The sequence below is a fragment of the Marmota monax genome, unplaced genomic scaffold (assembly GCF_021218885.2).
Source record: "Marmota monax isolate L192 unplaced genomic scaffold, Marmota_monax_Labrador192_F-V1.1 WCK01_AAM20220418_F8-fsc00010, whole genome shotgun sequence".
Lineage (NCBI taxonomy): Eukaryota > Metazoa > Chordata > Mammalia > Rodentia > Sciuridae > Marmota > Marmota monax.
In genome coordinates, this window is record NW_026692321.1 from 17,554,942 (window position 1) to 17,571,453 (window position 16,512).

At 48.9% G+C, this 16,512-nt stretch overlaps 1 protein-coding gene across 4 annotated transcripts in view; it reads left to right on the forward strand.

Annotated features, from left to right (window-relative positions):
- Efr3b (EFR3 homolog B) overlaps window positions 1-16,512 on the forward strand; it is a 77,457-nt gene that overhangs the window by 30,639 nt on the left and 30,306 nt on the right. For all 4 annotated transcript variants that reach the window (XM_046441388.2, XM_046441389.2, XM_046441390.2 and 1 more), the window contains exons 2-4: window positions 3,213-3,289; window positions 4,255-4,382; window positions 10,361-10,511. In XM_046441388.2, the coding sequence (XP_046297344.1) occupies window positions 3,213-3,289; window positions 4,255-4,382; window positions 10,361-10,511 (356 nt within the window). The remainder of the gene's footprint in view (window positions 1-3,212; window positions 3,290-4,254; window positions 4,383-10,360; window positions 10,512-16,512) is intronic.

Below are 16,512 nucleotides of genomic sequence, written 5' to 3' on the forward strand. Positions count from 1 at the left end.
GAGCAGATAGAATGGTAAAGTATCAGCCCTAGGTTCGTTTTCCCCAGTGAGCATTTCTTGCGTTTCTTTCCTCCAGTTGGGACTTTGCTGTCTGGCTTTATAGTCACCCACAACAGCCACTTTCAAATTCATCCAATGGGAAACTACTTCAAGCCAACAAAACTGTTACTTTTTCTATACTTTTTCCTCCTAAGCCAGGCTATTAATTTTGCCTCCCTACCTTATGTTTTTTTCTCAAAACTGTGTTTATAAAGGATTGAAAACAACAAGCAAACAAGCAAAACTCCAGAGCCCAACAGAGCGGGCTGGTTTGCCAGCCCTTGTATACTGGTTTTCTCGGGTAAACACCCTGACACCCAAATTTCTTGAAGGTTCTATTGTTAGAGATTATTTTCTTTGGCCGGACTCCAGATGTCTCAGCTGAGAGAAGCTTAAAGAAGAAGAAGAGAAACGAGGGAAAGAAATATGGAATGTTTTACAGAAAATGACACAGTTCCTGCCTCCCTGCGTCCCTCTGCAGTTGGCTCCTCTCCCACAGCACAGTGGGTCGTAGCCAGAGCATGACCTTCAGGCCTTCAGCCCTGGTCTTTCTCAGGAGCCCTTGCTCTCCTCACAGACTGCCAGCTAGATGGTCCCATCCAGATGTTTGCCGCCCCCACCCCCAGCCACCCCTGTTTCCTGCTCTTCCCTGGGCATCCCATGGAAAACCCAGGCGGCTTACCTGCCTTCTTCCCCTCGCTCCTCTTGGGACCCCTCAGTCTGGCTGCTTCCGCCCTCCTGCCCACCCTCCTGCCCTCCCTCCCGTGCCCTGCTGTCATCTCTGGGCTCAAACATCCCACCCCTGGCCTTGGCCTCGGGCCATTCACTCACACGCCTCCCTGGCACCCACCTGTCTCATCTTCCCTGCCACCTCTGGATGAATCGCCACTGTCACCCACTTCTCAGGAGGCTCTCAGAGGACCCTATTCAAAGGAAACCAAGCCCCCCACCATTATGTATGACTATAACACACCAATAAAATCTATGGGGGAAATTAGGCAAAACCTAAATTCTTAAGTCTGCTCAAGCTGTCTTTAGTCTGATCCCAGCCTGGTCCTCCATGTCTGTTTTTTGTTTTTGTTTTGTTTTTTTCCCCAAGGGAGTTGGGAGTAAAGAGGAAGCAATGGGGTGCATTAGCTCATGTAAACCCCCCACACACACACACACAGAAACCTATGTATATATATGGAGCTGTTGAATGAGAATCGCCTCTCATCTAGGTCTCTAATGGCTCTGGTAGGTCTGAGGTGCATTGCCCTGGGGTCGTCTCTTTGCATATGTGCCTGGAGTTTTCCTGGCTCTGAGAAAACGTAGCCCATCCATCCCAGGTACAGTGGTTAGTTACACAGCCTCTGAAGCTTGACTTCTAGGTTTCAAATCCTGGGCTGCCATTTGTTTGAGTTGTGTGGCCCCTGTCAGGTAACTTAACCTTTAAATACCTCGGTCTCCTCATCTGTGAAGTGGGGATAAAAATGGTATCACCCCATGGTGTCGTCAGGATTAAACAGGTTAGGAGAGTCCTACCTGGCCATCCGGGATAAAGCATCCTGAGAGCCTTATTGAGCAGAGGATAGGCACAGCCACCATGGCCCAAGAGGTGGAACAGGAGCTGTCCTGTCATGGGAAATGATGCTGGATGCCAACCAGCCATAGCCCTAAAACCTTCTCCCAGACAGGGGCAGGATGGTATAGACAGATGCCAGGCAAACTCAGGGAGGTCAGCTACCAGACCAACCTGGATGGAAACTGAGAGCCACACAGCTTCCCCTGTGGGCAGGGGGCCGGGGATCACAAATCAGTTACCCAATGCCAAGAGGTCAGTCACCTGAAGCCCCACCTCTGGGTGCCTCTGGGCTTCTTCAAGGACACCCCCATTCCCTCATACCCAGATCAACCCTAGAACCCAAATCCTGGCTCTTTCCTCCCCCTGGCAGTGTGGCCCCATCCCTCCCCACCAGAACTGGGAAGCCTCTGCCTGTGTAGGGCTCTTTGTGTGGCTGGAGTAATTCCCACTGAAGGAATTCATTCTTTTCTCAATGACCCACAGTCTAATCTTCCCAGGGCACATTTGCATGTCAAGTAGAACACTTGTACAAGCGGAATTCATCTTTAATTGGTGGAATGAAAGGGTGCTGATTTTTCTTGGGGGGTGCGGGACTTTCCCAGGCCCTCGGGGCCCCTCCCTGGCAGCCCCCTCCCCTCTGCTTCCTGCAGGGTGTTGGAGCTGGGCTGGTGCGGAAGAGGTTCCTGCCTGGGGAAGAGGGTTGGAGGACAGCGATGATTCCCAGATGTTCTGATTTCCTCTTTAACTAAACGTGCCGTGGGACCCAGACTAACTTTGCCAAAGTTCATTTTATCCTTGATTTCCTAACACCGTCGCTTCCCGGTGCCAAACATCAAGAAGGAAATCATCTCCGTCTTCTCAATGGAATAAATTTAGCTTCACAAAAACATTCCACATTGTTCTTAGTGTTTCATTTTGCCACTGATTGATGGAAGCCTCCCGGGGACTGGCATTTGAGAACCACGCACTGGGTGGCCCCTAGGACCCAGCTTAGTCTTGAATGCTGTAGTTCCCAAATGCCACAGTCACACTGCATCAAAGATGCATTTTCAAACGTTAATAATTAATGGCCATGTTGATCTATCATAGTTTCACGTGGCCTTCCGCAGTGGAAATGGCGGCAGGGGAGAGGATGATGGGAGGCAAAGAGGCAGCTGGGAGCTTAGCGGGGCTCAGGGAGGGGCAGCGGGGCCTGCATGCTGTGTCCATCTTCCCAGGACACCTGGTTAGACCTCTGAGGCTGCAGGAGGCAGTTGTATAGTTTCTATCCCTAGAAATACACGTGCCCCCCTCTCTCTCTTTGTGTGTGTGTGTGTGTGTGGTTGACATTGGGAGAAGGACCTCTCAACCCTCTCCAGGCCTCAACCCTCCAAGTGCTCCTCTGTGGCCTGGCTTCACCCCTGCATGTTCCACCCTGCCTGACCCCAAGGAAAGACGTGGCACAGAGTGGCCAGCGTCCTGGCCTGTGGGGATGGGGAAGTAGACGGACAAGGCCCTCTGCTTCCAGACAGGATTCGGTTCCTTACAAGACTTGTGGGGCCTGGCCTGGTGCCCACTCCTCAGCCTGACCAGGAGGCTTCACTCATGGGTTTTTCTCCTTCCTGTCCAGGTGTGTGCGGCTGCTGTGGCGCCCTTCGCCCCAGGTATAAAAGGCTGGTTGACAACATCTTCCCTGAGGATCCCGAGGTGGGTCACATCTCTAGCAGGCACCACAGCTCTCCCCAGCCAGGCAGGCCCAGGAGGACCGGTGCCCCCCGACCCGGGCCACTGGACCCCCCCATACAACCTGAGCACCCTGAAGGGAATGGTGGAGGCTGCGGGGACAGAAAGGATGGGACATTGGATTGCTCCAAAGTCAGGACATGCAGAAGAAGGCAGTTGAAGTTCCTTTGGTGCGGAGACACTTCTCACTCCTGTCTAAGTGATTGTCCCTGGAGGTGCTAGCCCTCCTGGGAGAATTATCTCCTCTCAGATTAGCAGGAGCACACCGCCCCCATCTTGCACTTTGGAGAGCCCATGTCTCTGCCCCACTCCCTCTGGTATCTTCCAGGGGTCAGTGTGCACCCACGGGAAACCCTGCTTCTTGGCTTCTAAGCTGCCCCCATACATCAGGCTGCATTATGGGCTGTAGTCTAAGAAATGTCAGGATTTGATGTACTTGAGTTGCTTTGGGAATCAATGGCTTTTCTGGATGGGTGGTTGGAGGATCACATTTCTAGCATCCTCTGGAGAATTCCGTGAGAATAAAGAGCTGCCTTCATTATGTCTTGGTGGTAGAGGCCTAGCACATCTTAATCCTGAGTCATGTTTAATGAGACCTTGTCATTTATTTTCACACTCACCCATGCACACGTGTGTACATTCATGCACATATGTGCATACACATGTACACACATGCACACACATTTATATTTTTGTTATTCACTATTCTTATTTGTTTGTAGCTGGCACATGTAGCTGGGGCTAGTTTGTGAATACCTGGAGGGCAGGAACTGTGTCCCAATTGTCTCTGTGTCACCAATGCCTGGCCTGTTGTCTGGCAGACACACAATAGACACTGGGAATGTTGATTCAGTTGAATGACATCTACCTCCAGGCCTGAACCCTTCTGCCCTAGCCCTGCCACGATGATCTTGAACCCTCTTTTCCAGGATGGCCTGGTGAAGACCAACATGGAGAAGCTGACCTTCTATGCCCTCTCGGCTCCAGAAAAGCTAGATCGGATCGGTGCCTACCTCTCCGAGAGGCTCATCCGTGATGTGGGTCGTCATCGATACGGGTAAGTACAGTGGCATGGAGGGAGTTGTCCAGAAACTGTTATATCACTGGGGGAAAACAACAGATACCATTTTAAGAAAATCCAGTAGGCTGGATTATTGGACAGACTGAGAAAATGGAACAGGAACTGAGGGTGGATTTCACGTTCCATGATTTGGGAAGAAGTGGTGTTGGCTCCCTACAAGCTCCTCTTTTGGCATCCATTTAGTCCTGGGTCTCTACACTGAAGCCCTCCCACACATCTGGGGCACTGAGGAATTACTCAGCCCAGGACACACTATTGCTTTCATCAAACCCATCCCTCCTCACTCAACTTACTGTCTTCAAGTCAGGAGGAGCTGTCCATGGTCTAGTGAGAAGACAAGGCTGGGGCAATTTGTCTTTTAGAAATGCACTAAGTGAGCCAAGAATTGTGGCCCACACCTGTAATCCCAGAGGCTTGGAGGCTGAGGCATGAGAATTGTAAGTTCAAGGCCAGCCTCAGCAACTTAGTGAGCCCCTGTCTCAAAATAAAAAATAAAAGGGCTGAGGATGTACCTCAGTGGTAAAGTGCCCTGGGTTCAATCCCCAGTACCAAGAAAAATAAGAAAATACACTGAAGTGAAATATTTATCAATCTTCTGAGAGAAAATTAGAGGAGAGAAGAAGTATTAAAGAAAATGACTAATGAATAGATGTAACTGTTTAAAAATTTAAATATTTTGATGTCAAAAGAGAAACCATCAAAGTTTTAAAGGCAAACACCAAAAATAAATATCATCTAAGACATGGGGCTGGGGTGTAGCTCAGTGGTAGAGTTCTTGCCTCACATGTGTGAGGCCCTGGATTAAATTCTCAGCACCTCATAGAAATAAATAGATAACAATCCATCAACAACTAAAAAATAAGTTTAAAAGTAAGACAAAGGATTCAAACTCATACACAAGTAGTGTGTAACAAATAATTTGGGTTGGACTGGGAAGGTTGAGACACTAACAGATTTGAGGCAAAGGCCATAAATAATCAGCTTTCAGAAGGGAAGCTAGAACATGTTACAAACATGGAATAATATTCAACAAACTTGTAATCAAAGATGAGGAATAAATACTAAGATACCATTTTATCAAATTAGCAAAAAAAGTAAATACTTCCATTTCTACTCAGCAAATGGGACAATTCCTAGAAAGAGTTAAAACTGATTGAAATTTTCTAGAAAGTAATTCTGAAATATGTGTCAAGGGCTTCAATATATGTGCCCTTTGACCTAGTAGTTCCATTTCTATTCGCTATTCCCAAGGAATTGATCTTATGTAAATCTACCTTTACCTCCAGAGATGTAAATTATGGTTTTTTAAATAATAATGAAAAATAGAAATAACTTAAGTATCCATCAGCAGAAGAGTTCAAACTGGCATGGTGGTACACTCCTGCAATCCCAGCAGCTTGGGAGGTTGAGGCAGGACGATCACGAGTTTAAAGCCAGCCTCAGCAACGACAAGGCACTAAGCAACTCAGTGAGACCCTGTCTCTAAATAAAATACAAAATAGGGCTGGGAGTGTGGCTCAGTGGTCGAGTTCCCCTGAGTTCAATCCCCAGTACCCCTCCCCTGCAAAAAAAAGAGAATAGTCCAGTAAATTATGGTGTATCTTGTTTGCTAAAATATTATCTAGTCAATAAAAATGGTGTTTATAGTGATGCTTACCTTTTATTTATTTTTTTAAAAGACAGAGAGAGAGAGAATTTTTTAATGTTTATTTTTTAGTTTTTAGGCAGACACAACATCTGTGTTTGTATGTGGTGCTGAGGATCGAACCTGGGCCGCACGCATGCCAGGCGAGCGTGCTACCGCTTGAGCCACATCCCCAGCCCCTGATGCTTACCTTTTATAGTATGAAAAATGCCTTAAGTGAATGAAAAATCAGCTGCATAATTATATTCAAAGATTATAACAATAATAATAATAATAATAAAATTTAAAAATAAGCATTGACAACAAATCTCAGTGCCTAGGAAATATAATACAAATATACCAATATGTTAAGAGTACTTATTTTGTGAGTGGTACATTTGGGTTCTTCACATACAGACCTGAAACTAAACCTTCCTGGTTCCTTTAGAATAAAATCCATGTTCCTCAGCTTGACTTCTGGCTTCTCCCACTACTTTCCCCTAACACAGCCATGCCCACCACACCTGCTATAAAACCAACTCCAGACAGACTGGCTGATGACACCCTGGCTCTCTGGGTCTCTTACCTGGACCCCCCTGGTACCCTCCCCCACACTGTCCATCAGCTCTCTAAGGCCCCTTCTTCCTGGTGGGGAAATTGGAAAGGCCCTTGAACTAGAGTGAGAAGGTTTGCACGGGGCTAACAGGGTGCTGAGGTCCAGAATCCCCAGGTACCACCAGCAAACCTTTGTGTATGTGAAGGGTCGGAGGTTGTTTATAAGGAGCACACACTCTACCCCTGAGCTCTACCCTCAGCCCTAGAAAATCTGAAATCAGGCTACCCCTGTGTAAAAGCAGAATGTAAACCAATATGTCTGTATAATAATTTTATGTAATAAAATTAGGTTATATGCTCAATAAAAAGAGCATGAATACACTGTGCATGCTGATTATATAAAGGGCCTTGACATTACTGTAGAGTATACTCAAGCAAGTGAAAATGGCTTTATGCTAGATTGACCCTGAAACCGTGTGCCAGTGGACACATTAAACATTTAATACTGATTTTGCCTGCCCTCTCTGCAGTGATTTTTTCCCCCCAAAAAAATGTCTGGTAGCCAACAGAGCCACTTAGAATCCTTCCACTGCCCTTAGAATTGCAATTCAAAATTGGCATCGTCCTGTTAAAAATAGCCATTACAGCATCTAGGTATTTAAAGCCTGAAGGCTTCATCGTGGGCTTTAATCATAAACATTTGGAGAAGAAAAATCTGTCAGTGCTCCTCTCTCGTTCTCTCTCCTCCCCTTTTCTGTCTTTCCTACCGGACCCCACATCCATCTTTATCTCCCTCATCACTGGCAGCGCCTTTGAAAGAACAAAATATTCAGGTGCAAACAGCAGGAGGCGCGGTGCGTCTCCCTGGCAGGACACAGGGGCCTCATGGTTTGACCTAATAGATATGAACCTTGGGTGTTGGTCCCCATGGTAGAACCCCCCTCTTCTGGCCACTTCCTCCCTGCATCGTCACCCCTTTCCAACTGTGTGGGTGTTCCTGGTTCACGGGTGTTTGGCATCAGGATAGCCAGGTGTCGGCAGAGAGGGTAAGAGTCAATTTCCAGATGTCGGTCATCAACATGGAAGAGGATGGGCAGCGACATGCAGAGCAGCAAAAAATGACCCTTCTATTCCTCTCCTTCCTCTTTGTGCATTTCCTTTCCAGCCCAACCCAACTGCTAGATCACCCCCTAGAAACAGGGGAGCGGGGACAGTAATAGCAGTGCTGAGTGAGACTTGGGCTGATCCACAGTGACCACTGAGCACTGACCATGGCATACAGGTGCTATGTTAGACATTGTCAGACTCCCGAATGCCCGGAACTGTCAACCAGCCCAGGGCTGATTCCTGGGGACAGAGACACTGAGGCCAAGAAAGGTTAGGCTACTCCAACCTGAGGACCTTGGCTCAGAGCTGACCTGGGGTCACTGTCCAGAAGGACACTGAGGTTGGTGGGAGGATGGCTGACCCTCTAGACAAGCAAACTGCAGACCCTCTGGACGAGAAAGGCCAGCCTTCCCTCCCGTTTCCTTGCTTCTGGACTTAAAACCCAGAGTGGGCCGTCCTTAGCGGGCTGACCAAATACATTCAAACTGCCCTGAATAAGAGATTCTTTGTCAAGGCCACTGCCCTTTTAGTGATTCTTGGGCAATGACTGGCCCTAGTAAATATGCCCCCTCTTCCTGCCTGCTGATCCCAGTCCCCGACCCTGGATCTGCCTTTCCTCTCAACTAAGTTGGTTCCCAGATTATAGACCCCACTCTTCCTTCCCTGGAGGCTCCACGCCTCCTCCTGGTTTCAAGACCCATTCCTGATTGAGCACAAGGGTCCAAGTGGAACCAGTTACCTCTCCTAGGACTCAGGATAAGGGACTTGCCTCTCTCCTAAGCACCAGGCCCCTTATGTGTCTGCCTTGGTGACTATAGCTCACCTTTGGCTTGGTCCCCAACCGTGACCTCCTTCTACTGTAGACTGTCAAATGTTCCCTGGTCCCTTCTGCTGCCCATGAACCCCACCCAGTCCATCCCAGACACCTTGGGCTCTACTGGCCTCACCTACTAGAAAGCCCTTCTGGGGGGATTAGTTGTCATCAACTGCTGTGGTCTGTAGTCCACTCTGGCCTTCCTAACCCACTGTAAGCCAGTTCAGATTCCCAGGCCTGTTGCTGCTTTGGACCCCCTTCCAGGACACAGCACCAGGTCAGATCTCTGCTGATGGTAACCTTCAGACCATGGTCCTGTTGAGTAGACACAGCCCTAGGACCCCAAGCTCTGTTCTTTCTGAGAGCTTAGGCTTAATAGACTAGACATGCTAGGAAGGTTATGATAAAATCCAACAAACATGGAGAACGTTGGGCTGGGGGGTTCCAATTTTCTAAAATACTTGGAAAAATTCAAGTGACAGTCATGCCATCCTTGTACTGGAATCAGAGATCGAGAACACAGGGCAGTCTGTTCAAAGAACTAGGCCTTATGCTTCTTTACTACTTTGTGCTTCAATTTACTTCTACCATGATTTATACTTTCCATCAAAATTTCTGGTCCTGGTCAGTAGCTTTTTTTTCCTAACCAAGGATGATTTTTGCTTATCAAGATGTTCTGGAATTTTTCTTTTTCTCTCCCCACCCCCACCAGGAAAAGGAAAAGGAGTAATCCAAGCTCTGGGGTTTGGAAAGCCTTCTGATTTCTTCTCTTGCCTAACCCCACCCGCCCCACCCCTTCCTTTATTTACCTCATTTCAACTCTAAAATAATGGCAAGATGCCAGCAGATGGCTTCATACAGAGAGATGTGGATATGACGAGAGTCTTCCCTCGGTCCTGCCCACCATGATGGGCTGTCTTAACCTGTCAGCTTCTCTGCAGGGAAAGTCAGTCCCTTCTGGAAAGGGCTCCAGGCCAGTCTGCTTCCCCAGCCTTGGGGCACTCGGGGTCTGCGGCACTGGTCCCCACAGCGCCCTGCAATATGCCAGGACCAGGTCTGCAAGGCACAGAAGGTTTCCTGGGCTGTGACTGTGACCTCTCTGAAGGGCAAAGCTAGAGAGAGCCAGGGATGTGGAAAGAAAACAGTAAAGAGGCTTTTTTTTTTTTCCCTAATGGTTGCTTGGTATTGAAGTCAGTGCAAGGTACCTAAGAACTGGTATCAGATATCTTTAAAAAAAATTTTTAGAAGACACCATGACTACCGTAACTTTATATGTTTTCATTTGCAAAGCTGCTGGCTCACATCTGAGGCAGTTTGACCACAGTATCTGACACTGGGAAGCTGCCACCAGAAATATTGTGGGGCCAGAAATTGTCTGGAGCTAAATTGTATTTTAGCTCCAGAAGTTGTCCTATAGTCCTACTTCCAGTACTTTCTTTTTATTTACCAAACTTTGTTAACACACACACACACACACACACACAGAGTAGCTAATCAAGAATTTCAAAATATCTGCCTGGTACTCAGAATCAAAGATGGATATGATTTGGATCAAGACATAAAGATGAAGAAATGTTTGAACTCCTCCTTTATTAAATATGCAGCATATGAACCTGACTTCAGACTTCAGGCAGCCGTGACATTTTAAAGCCCCCTTGCAGCCCTAATTCATCCTGATTCTGTTCTGGGCTGGAGCCGGTGCTGGGTGGACTGGCTGCCCAGACACTGGCAGGCTGAGGTGGAGTCCCCTGGATGCCCAGGAGGTCACTGCATCAACGACGCGCACACCCCAGCCAGGCAGTAGGGGTGGGAGGGGCAGGCACCCGGTGAAGGCCACGGTGCCCCTCTCCCCAGGTACGTGTGCATCGCCATGGAGGCGCTGGACCAGCTGCTCATGGCCTGCCACTGCCAGAGCATCAACCTCTTCGTGGAGAGTTTCCTCAAGATGGTGGCCAAGCTGCTGGAGTCAGAGAAGCCCAATCTGCAGATCCTCGGCACCAACTCGGTAAGGAGCAGCCAGGGGCCTTGGGGTCTCCCAGCCCGGATGTGGGGGTGGGGGTGGGGGTGGAAGACCTCAGGGTCAGCACTGCTCTGTTCTGTTCCTGCTTGGTTTCTGACCGTAAGCACAATCCACTGCTTGTCTTTCTAATTTAAATAAATCTCACATAATTTAGCAGGCACAGTGGTACACACCTGTAACCCCAGCATCTCATCCTGAGGCGGGAGGATTGCAAGTTGGAGGCCAGCCTCAGCAACTTCACCATCACGAAATAAAATAAATAGATAAATATTGTATAATTTATATATTATCATTTCCATGAACATATAACAAAAGAGTTTTTAAAAATAAAATCTACCATTTTAATGCGCACACTTCAGCAGCTTTAGTATATCGACAAGTTGCACAACCATCAACAATATCAAAGGAACTTATCTTTAGACTGATCTTTAAATTTTTTTTTTACTAATAGATGGCTCCCTTAAATAATTTTAACTGGGGCCCCCAAAAATAAAAACATAGATCAAAACAGACGTTCTTTAAAGGAAACCCAGGGTTCTCATAACCTAGGATCCCAAAGGGCATCTTATGAAAGCTGGTCCAGGTTATATAGGGTAAACTGATACACACAGGACGAAGGCACCAGAGACGTGGCAAAGCCCTGGGCTCCTGACTCCTTTCTGCCCTTTCTCAGCTGTGCAGCCCTGACAGGTTGCTTTCGTGGGCCTCCGTCTTTCTGTCCACACCACCAGCAGGTTGTACTTGGCCTCTGCAGGCCCTGCTGGGGCTGGTCTCAGTACAAGTGCTGCTCTTGGGGGAGGTTATGATTTGTGAGAGAACAGCTATCAGAGAACTCTGGGTCATCTGTGTATCGATACATTCTTGAATGATCTGGACGCTTTCTTTAATTACTGGCCTTCTTGCCTCGTCCCTCCCTCCAGGGCATGCTTCGAGCTCTGGATCTTCAAGCAGCTTAGATATGACTGTCTTCCAGGTCTGGGTGGGGCCTTATCTACCTGCAGAGAGCAGGAGTGAAAGGTGGAAAGCTTCCCCTCCTCGTTCCCAGCCTGACACTTGTGATTCTTGTTGTGCTGGTCAGGACTTTTTCTTGTTCCACAGAAGTTGGTTTAACAAAAAGTATCTTCTAACATCTTTTGCCAGGACCAGGAATGACAGCCTATTCCCTTCCCTCCCTCTCCCTGTGAGCCAGCTGCCTTTGACAGATTACGTATACAGTAGCTGAGGGCAAAGTCCTTTGTCAGGTTGCCCTGGCAACAGCTTCAGATACTGTTTTAGTTGTCTTGTTCAAGATAACTACAGTCTTCAAGGGAACATCTAAATGGAAAATAAACTAGCCATGGTGCATCCATGGGGGCGCGGAACAGGTGGCTGCCAGCTCTCATTTTTCCCATGGCAAATCCTAGCGCAGGGTAGGGGTTTGATTCACTAGAGCCTTGAAAATTCAGAGTCCTGTGAAGGGAGGTCGAGGATGGAGGGGGGGGCTATTCTAAGTCAACTAGGGAAACATTGCCATAGATTCACACCCCAACCTGGAGGCAGCCTTTCCTCCTAGTGTCCTTGTCTCTAACCAGGGACCTTCTGGAGCCTTCCTGAGAAGAGCATTCTTTGACTCTTCTTCGTTTTAGACATGCCAGCATGCTAATCTTTAACATAAGCTTGGAAAGTTTAGCTTACGAGGATCACAAAGGTCTTCCGGGATTTGCAGAAGTAACAGAAGTGGAGGGAAGAGAAATAGAAGGCTCTGGGCCCTTTCCTCCTCCTTCACCAGGCCCTAAATGCCTTTAAACTGTTTTTTTAATTTAGATAAGTGGTTTTGCTACTAAGAAAAGAAAGAGAAGAGAGAGAAAGAAAAAAAAAATTGAACCCATTTAACCCTTCATTTTGCTGGGTTTCTCTGCCTGGAAAGGGAGGTCCAGAGAAGTCAAGTAACTTTTTGTGCTTGCACAGGTAGCTTCAGCTGGTGAGTTGTTCAGCCCCTGTATCCTCCGCAGAATTGGAGACTCTGCAAGGCCAGAGGCCTATTGCCACGTCCCACCCAGTGTGGGGTTCTCTTCCCACAGCCCAAGCCTTGGCACCCAGACCCTGGGCGGATGTTCCCTGGGACCAGTCTCCGTCCGCCACGAGGAGGCCCGTGGTCTTGAGGGTGAGAAGTTGAGGATATGCCTCCCCCTGCACCAACTCTACCTCCCTGCAGCTTCTTCCTCAGACCTGGTCTAGCTGCCTCAATCAGCTCAAAACAAACCTCCCGCCTTGGGCTGGGGCTGGGGCTCAGCAGTAGCGCACTTGCCCAGCATGTGTGAGGTGCTGGGTTTGACTCTACCCATTTCAAGGTCCCGGAACCTGACCAATGACAATGTCCTGGAGAGTTTGGGAAACCTACAGATTCCCACTTCTCTACCATACTTCTTGGGGGTGTTGGGTGCTGCACCAAGGCTGGTGACAGGAGGCACAAGCTGTGGTGTCCCCCTTTTGGGTGATCGGGGTTAGGGTGGGAGCAGCCTTCCTCTCCACTGGGAAAGAACATTCTGCCCTTGCAGCTAGAAATCTATAGGAACCTTGCAAATTGCGCACCTTCCTCCTGATGCCTTTCTCCTTCAGGGCTCTTCTCCTCTGTACCCTTCTTCACTCGCCTTTGACTTCCGTGGCCATCATCCTGACTCTGCCACGTGGCTTGTCCTTCTTAGGAGGCTGGGTGAACTTCCCACCATGATGTCTATATCCTAATTCCTGGACAACCTTAGTGACAAAAGGGACCTTGCAGATGTGGTCAAGCTAAGGAGCTTGAGATGGGGAGAATGTCCTGGACTGACCAGGCGGGCCTGGTGTAATCACAGGGTCATTATAGGAGGGACACAGGAGGATTGTTCAGACAGGGGTGATGTGCTGACGGAAGCAGAGTGACAGAGGGAGATTGAAGCTGCTGTGCCATGGCCTTGAACATGGAGAAGGGGTGAGGCATGGGAAGGGTGTGAGTGACGCCCCTGAGGTGCCGTGGTCTCCGAGGCTCTGCACCCCACCACCTTCTCACCCTGGATGCTCCCCTTGGAAAAATCCTCAACTCTGTGGTTTTAATTGTCATCTGTAGGCTAGAAACAGTCCCGTCTCCAATGCCCATCAGCCTTTCTGGAGACCAACCTCCTGGAGGCAGGTTCCAGGGGATCTGGTGGCTCAGAACTGCAAGACCAGGAATGCTTAAGTCAGGGGGCTCAGCAACAGAACAGGGGTGCAGAGGCAGCTGGTGCATCCCCAGGTCTTAACTTCCTGAGTGCAGGCCCTGTGGGGCCACTCAGGGACAGAGGGGCTGGCTTCTGACAGGCAGCAAGGACAAGAGAGTGTCCCCAGAGTTCTTGGAACCGTGGCTGGTTTTGCAAAGATTCTTGAAGGAGTGATGGAGTAATGTAGGTAGTCAGGAGAGCATGTCCTTGAGTGTAGGGAATTTCCACGTCTTGGCTGGCGATCAGGACGTTGGCAGGACGCGGTCAAGTTGCTAGGGACTATTTCTCTGGCTGTAGTGAAAGCTGCTTAGGGAGTTGCTCTAAACGAGGACAGTGAGGAGAAAGGGGCAGGCGGCATGCAAGTCCAACCATGTGGTGTGCAAGATTTGCTTTCCTGCTAGGATTTGTCTTCTGAAACCAAGAGGGAGGTCCCATTTCCCCTCCGGTAGGAAAATGCACCAAAAAAGCCTGCAGTCCTCTCCCTCTCTCTGCCCGCTGTGTTTTCCTAGCTGTTGTTGACAGCTGGAGGTCGTTTCGCTCAGAGGGCCCATCTCTAGGAGAGGGAAAGGCGAACTCTGCTTAGAGACACTTTGTTGGTGCCAAAGCGAGGCCAAGCAGCTCAGCTTCCCTTTTTCAGGCCAGGGGAGAGCTGTGTGTGCAGTGTCAATATTTGGAGTCTGCTTTCTCTTTTTTAACGAGGCCCTTAGTAACCCTCAGCTTTTACACAACTGTGGCTCCTGTGGACAGTACCGGAGGGTGGGTGATCGGCTCCAGCAAGCTTGGCACCCTTTGTTGTATATCAAGAGCTGAAACTTTGATCTTGAAAGGGTGACCCTAGCCATGCCCATGGCCTTTGAAAAGTCACATGTTCAGTATCTTCAGTTTGTTGCTATGGAGACCTTCCTCATCATTGCTCTATCTTAAAAAAAAATAAAACACAAACCCAACTTTATTCTCCCATGATTTCATGCATTAGGCAACTAGCATTTAAATAAAAACCATTGGTAAAGTGTGAATGAGCAATGGTTGAGGTGAAGCAGATAGGAAGTCCCTGCTGTCTCATGCATTTAGAAAAATAGTGACCAGTCAGTCACACAGGTGGAGCCCAGTGAAAACTCACGGACAGCCAGTCAAAGATGCACCAGGGGAGGTAACCGTGAGTGTGATAGGCAGGGCTGATAGAGTTCTGTCATGTCAGGCAGAAAAAGTGGGTGCTTATGTGACCCTTGTTTTACAGATGGGGACATTGAGGCTCAGGGAGCTTTATTGCTTGCCCCAGATCATCCTCCTGATAAACAGTTGGGGTTCAAACACGTAGTCTGATTCCAAGACCCACCTCACACTGCGTCATGGAAGAGGGATGCAGGCCTTACTTACTGGAAAGCCCAAGAGTCCCAACAACGTCTGAGCCAGGTTGGGCCCCTTTCCCAGGTAGACGCCCACGGTACACATGGTCCCTTGACCAGGGTCCCTTGAAGTGCCCCTGTCAGAACCTCTAAAGCATGTTCACCAAAATATCCCACTAGGCCCTGTGTCAACCCCTGGAAGACTCAGGAGCAGTGTGGGGTGGGCTGTTTGGAGCTGCCCCACAGTGACACGGGCCAGTGCTCCCTGCAGGTAGTCCATCTGGGTTGATGTGTCTGGCTTCGTGTTTACAGGCTCACGGGGAAGCTCCTCCCATCAAGCATCAAGCCAAGGGGTTCCCAGGGTGCTCACAGAGCCTGGTGCCCACAAGGCCAGCCCTGTTTCCACCCTTAATGCTATAAGTGGGGGATTGAACTCAGGGGCACTCAACCACTGAGCCACATCCTCAGCCCTATTTTGTATTTTATTTAGAGACAGGGTCTCATGGAGTTGCTGAACACCTTGCTTTTGCTGAGGCTGGCTTTGAACTTGCTCAGCCTCCTGGGCTGCTGGGATTACAGGCTTGCACCCAGCCCCACACTCTCTTTATAGGAGGCTCAGGACTGGTGGTAAGTGCAGTTGCACCAGACCCCATAACACAGCGGGAGCTCTGGCAGAACAAGGGAATGGAATGGTCAACAGCCTGAGCCCCAAGGCTGCAGCCCCCCAGGCAATACTGGGCCCTGGAGTGGAGGACACTGTCATCCAGAGAAGGAGCTGTAGTGCAGTCTCCCAGACAATCTAGTTTCAACCCTAGTTCTCTCCTTCTAAGGAGATGACCTTCACTGCCAACGACACACTTCCCCAGGTTTTCCCAATGTGCTGCTCGTCCCAGCCAGCCTGGGAACATGTCTATAGCTATAGGTCCAGCTCACGCCGGGGCTGTAGAACCCCTGCCTCATAATCTCCAGGGTAAGAGGTAGGGGAGGCTTAAGAAGGCAGACACCTATGCCCTATCCTCATAGAATCTTGTTCAACAGACCTGGGTGGCTCAGAAATCTGCATTTTAAAGAAACTCCCCAGTTAGTTTTGATGTACATTAAAATTCAAAAGGCAAAGAGCATGGAGCCCAGTGTTAGAATTCCTGAATCTGAGTCCCAGAGCCATGCAGTGCGAGCTGGCTGAGCTGGAGCAATAATACCTTCGCTCTCTTCAAGCCTCGATTTCCTATTTCTACAACGGGAGCAACGTATGTCCTGCTGTACTCACTGAAAATGGAGCCCCGTAAGAAGCTACGCCCTCATCCTTGGAACCTCTTACCTTGTATTTAAGCGGGGCCTTTCCAGATAGGATTGAATTAAGGATCTTGGCATTGGGAGGCTATGCGGAATTATCTCAGAGATCTAAATGCAGTCCCAAGCATGTTT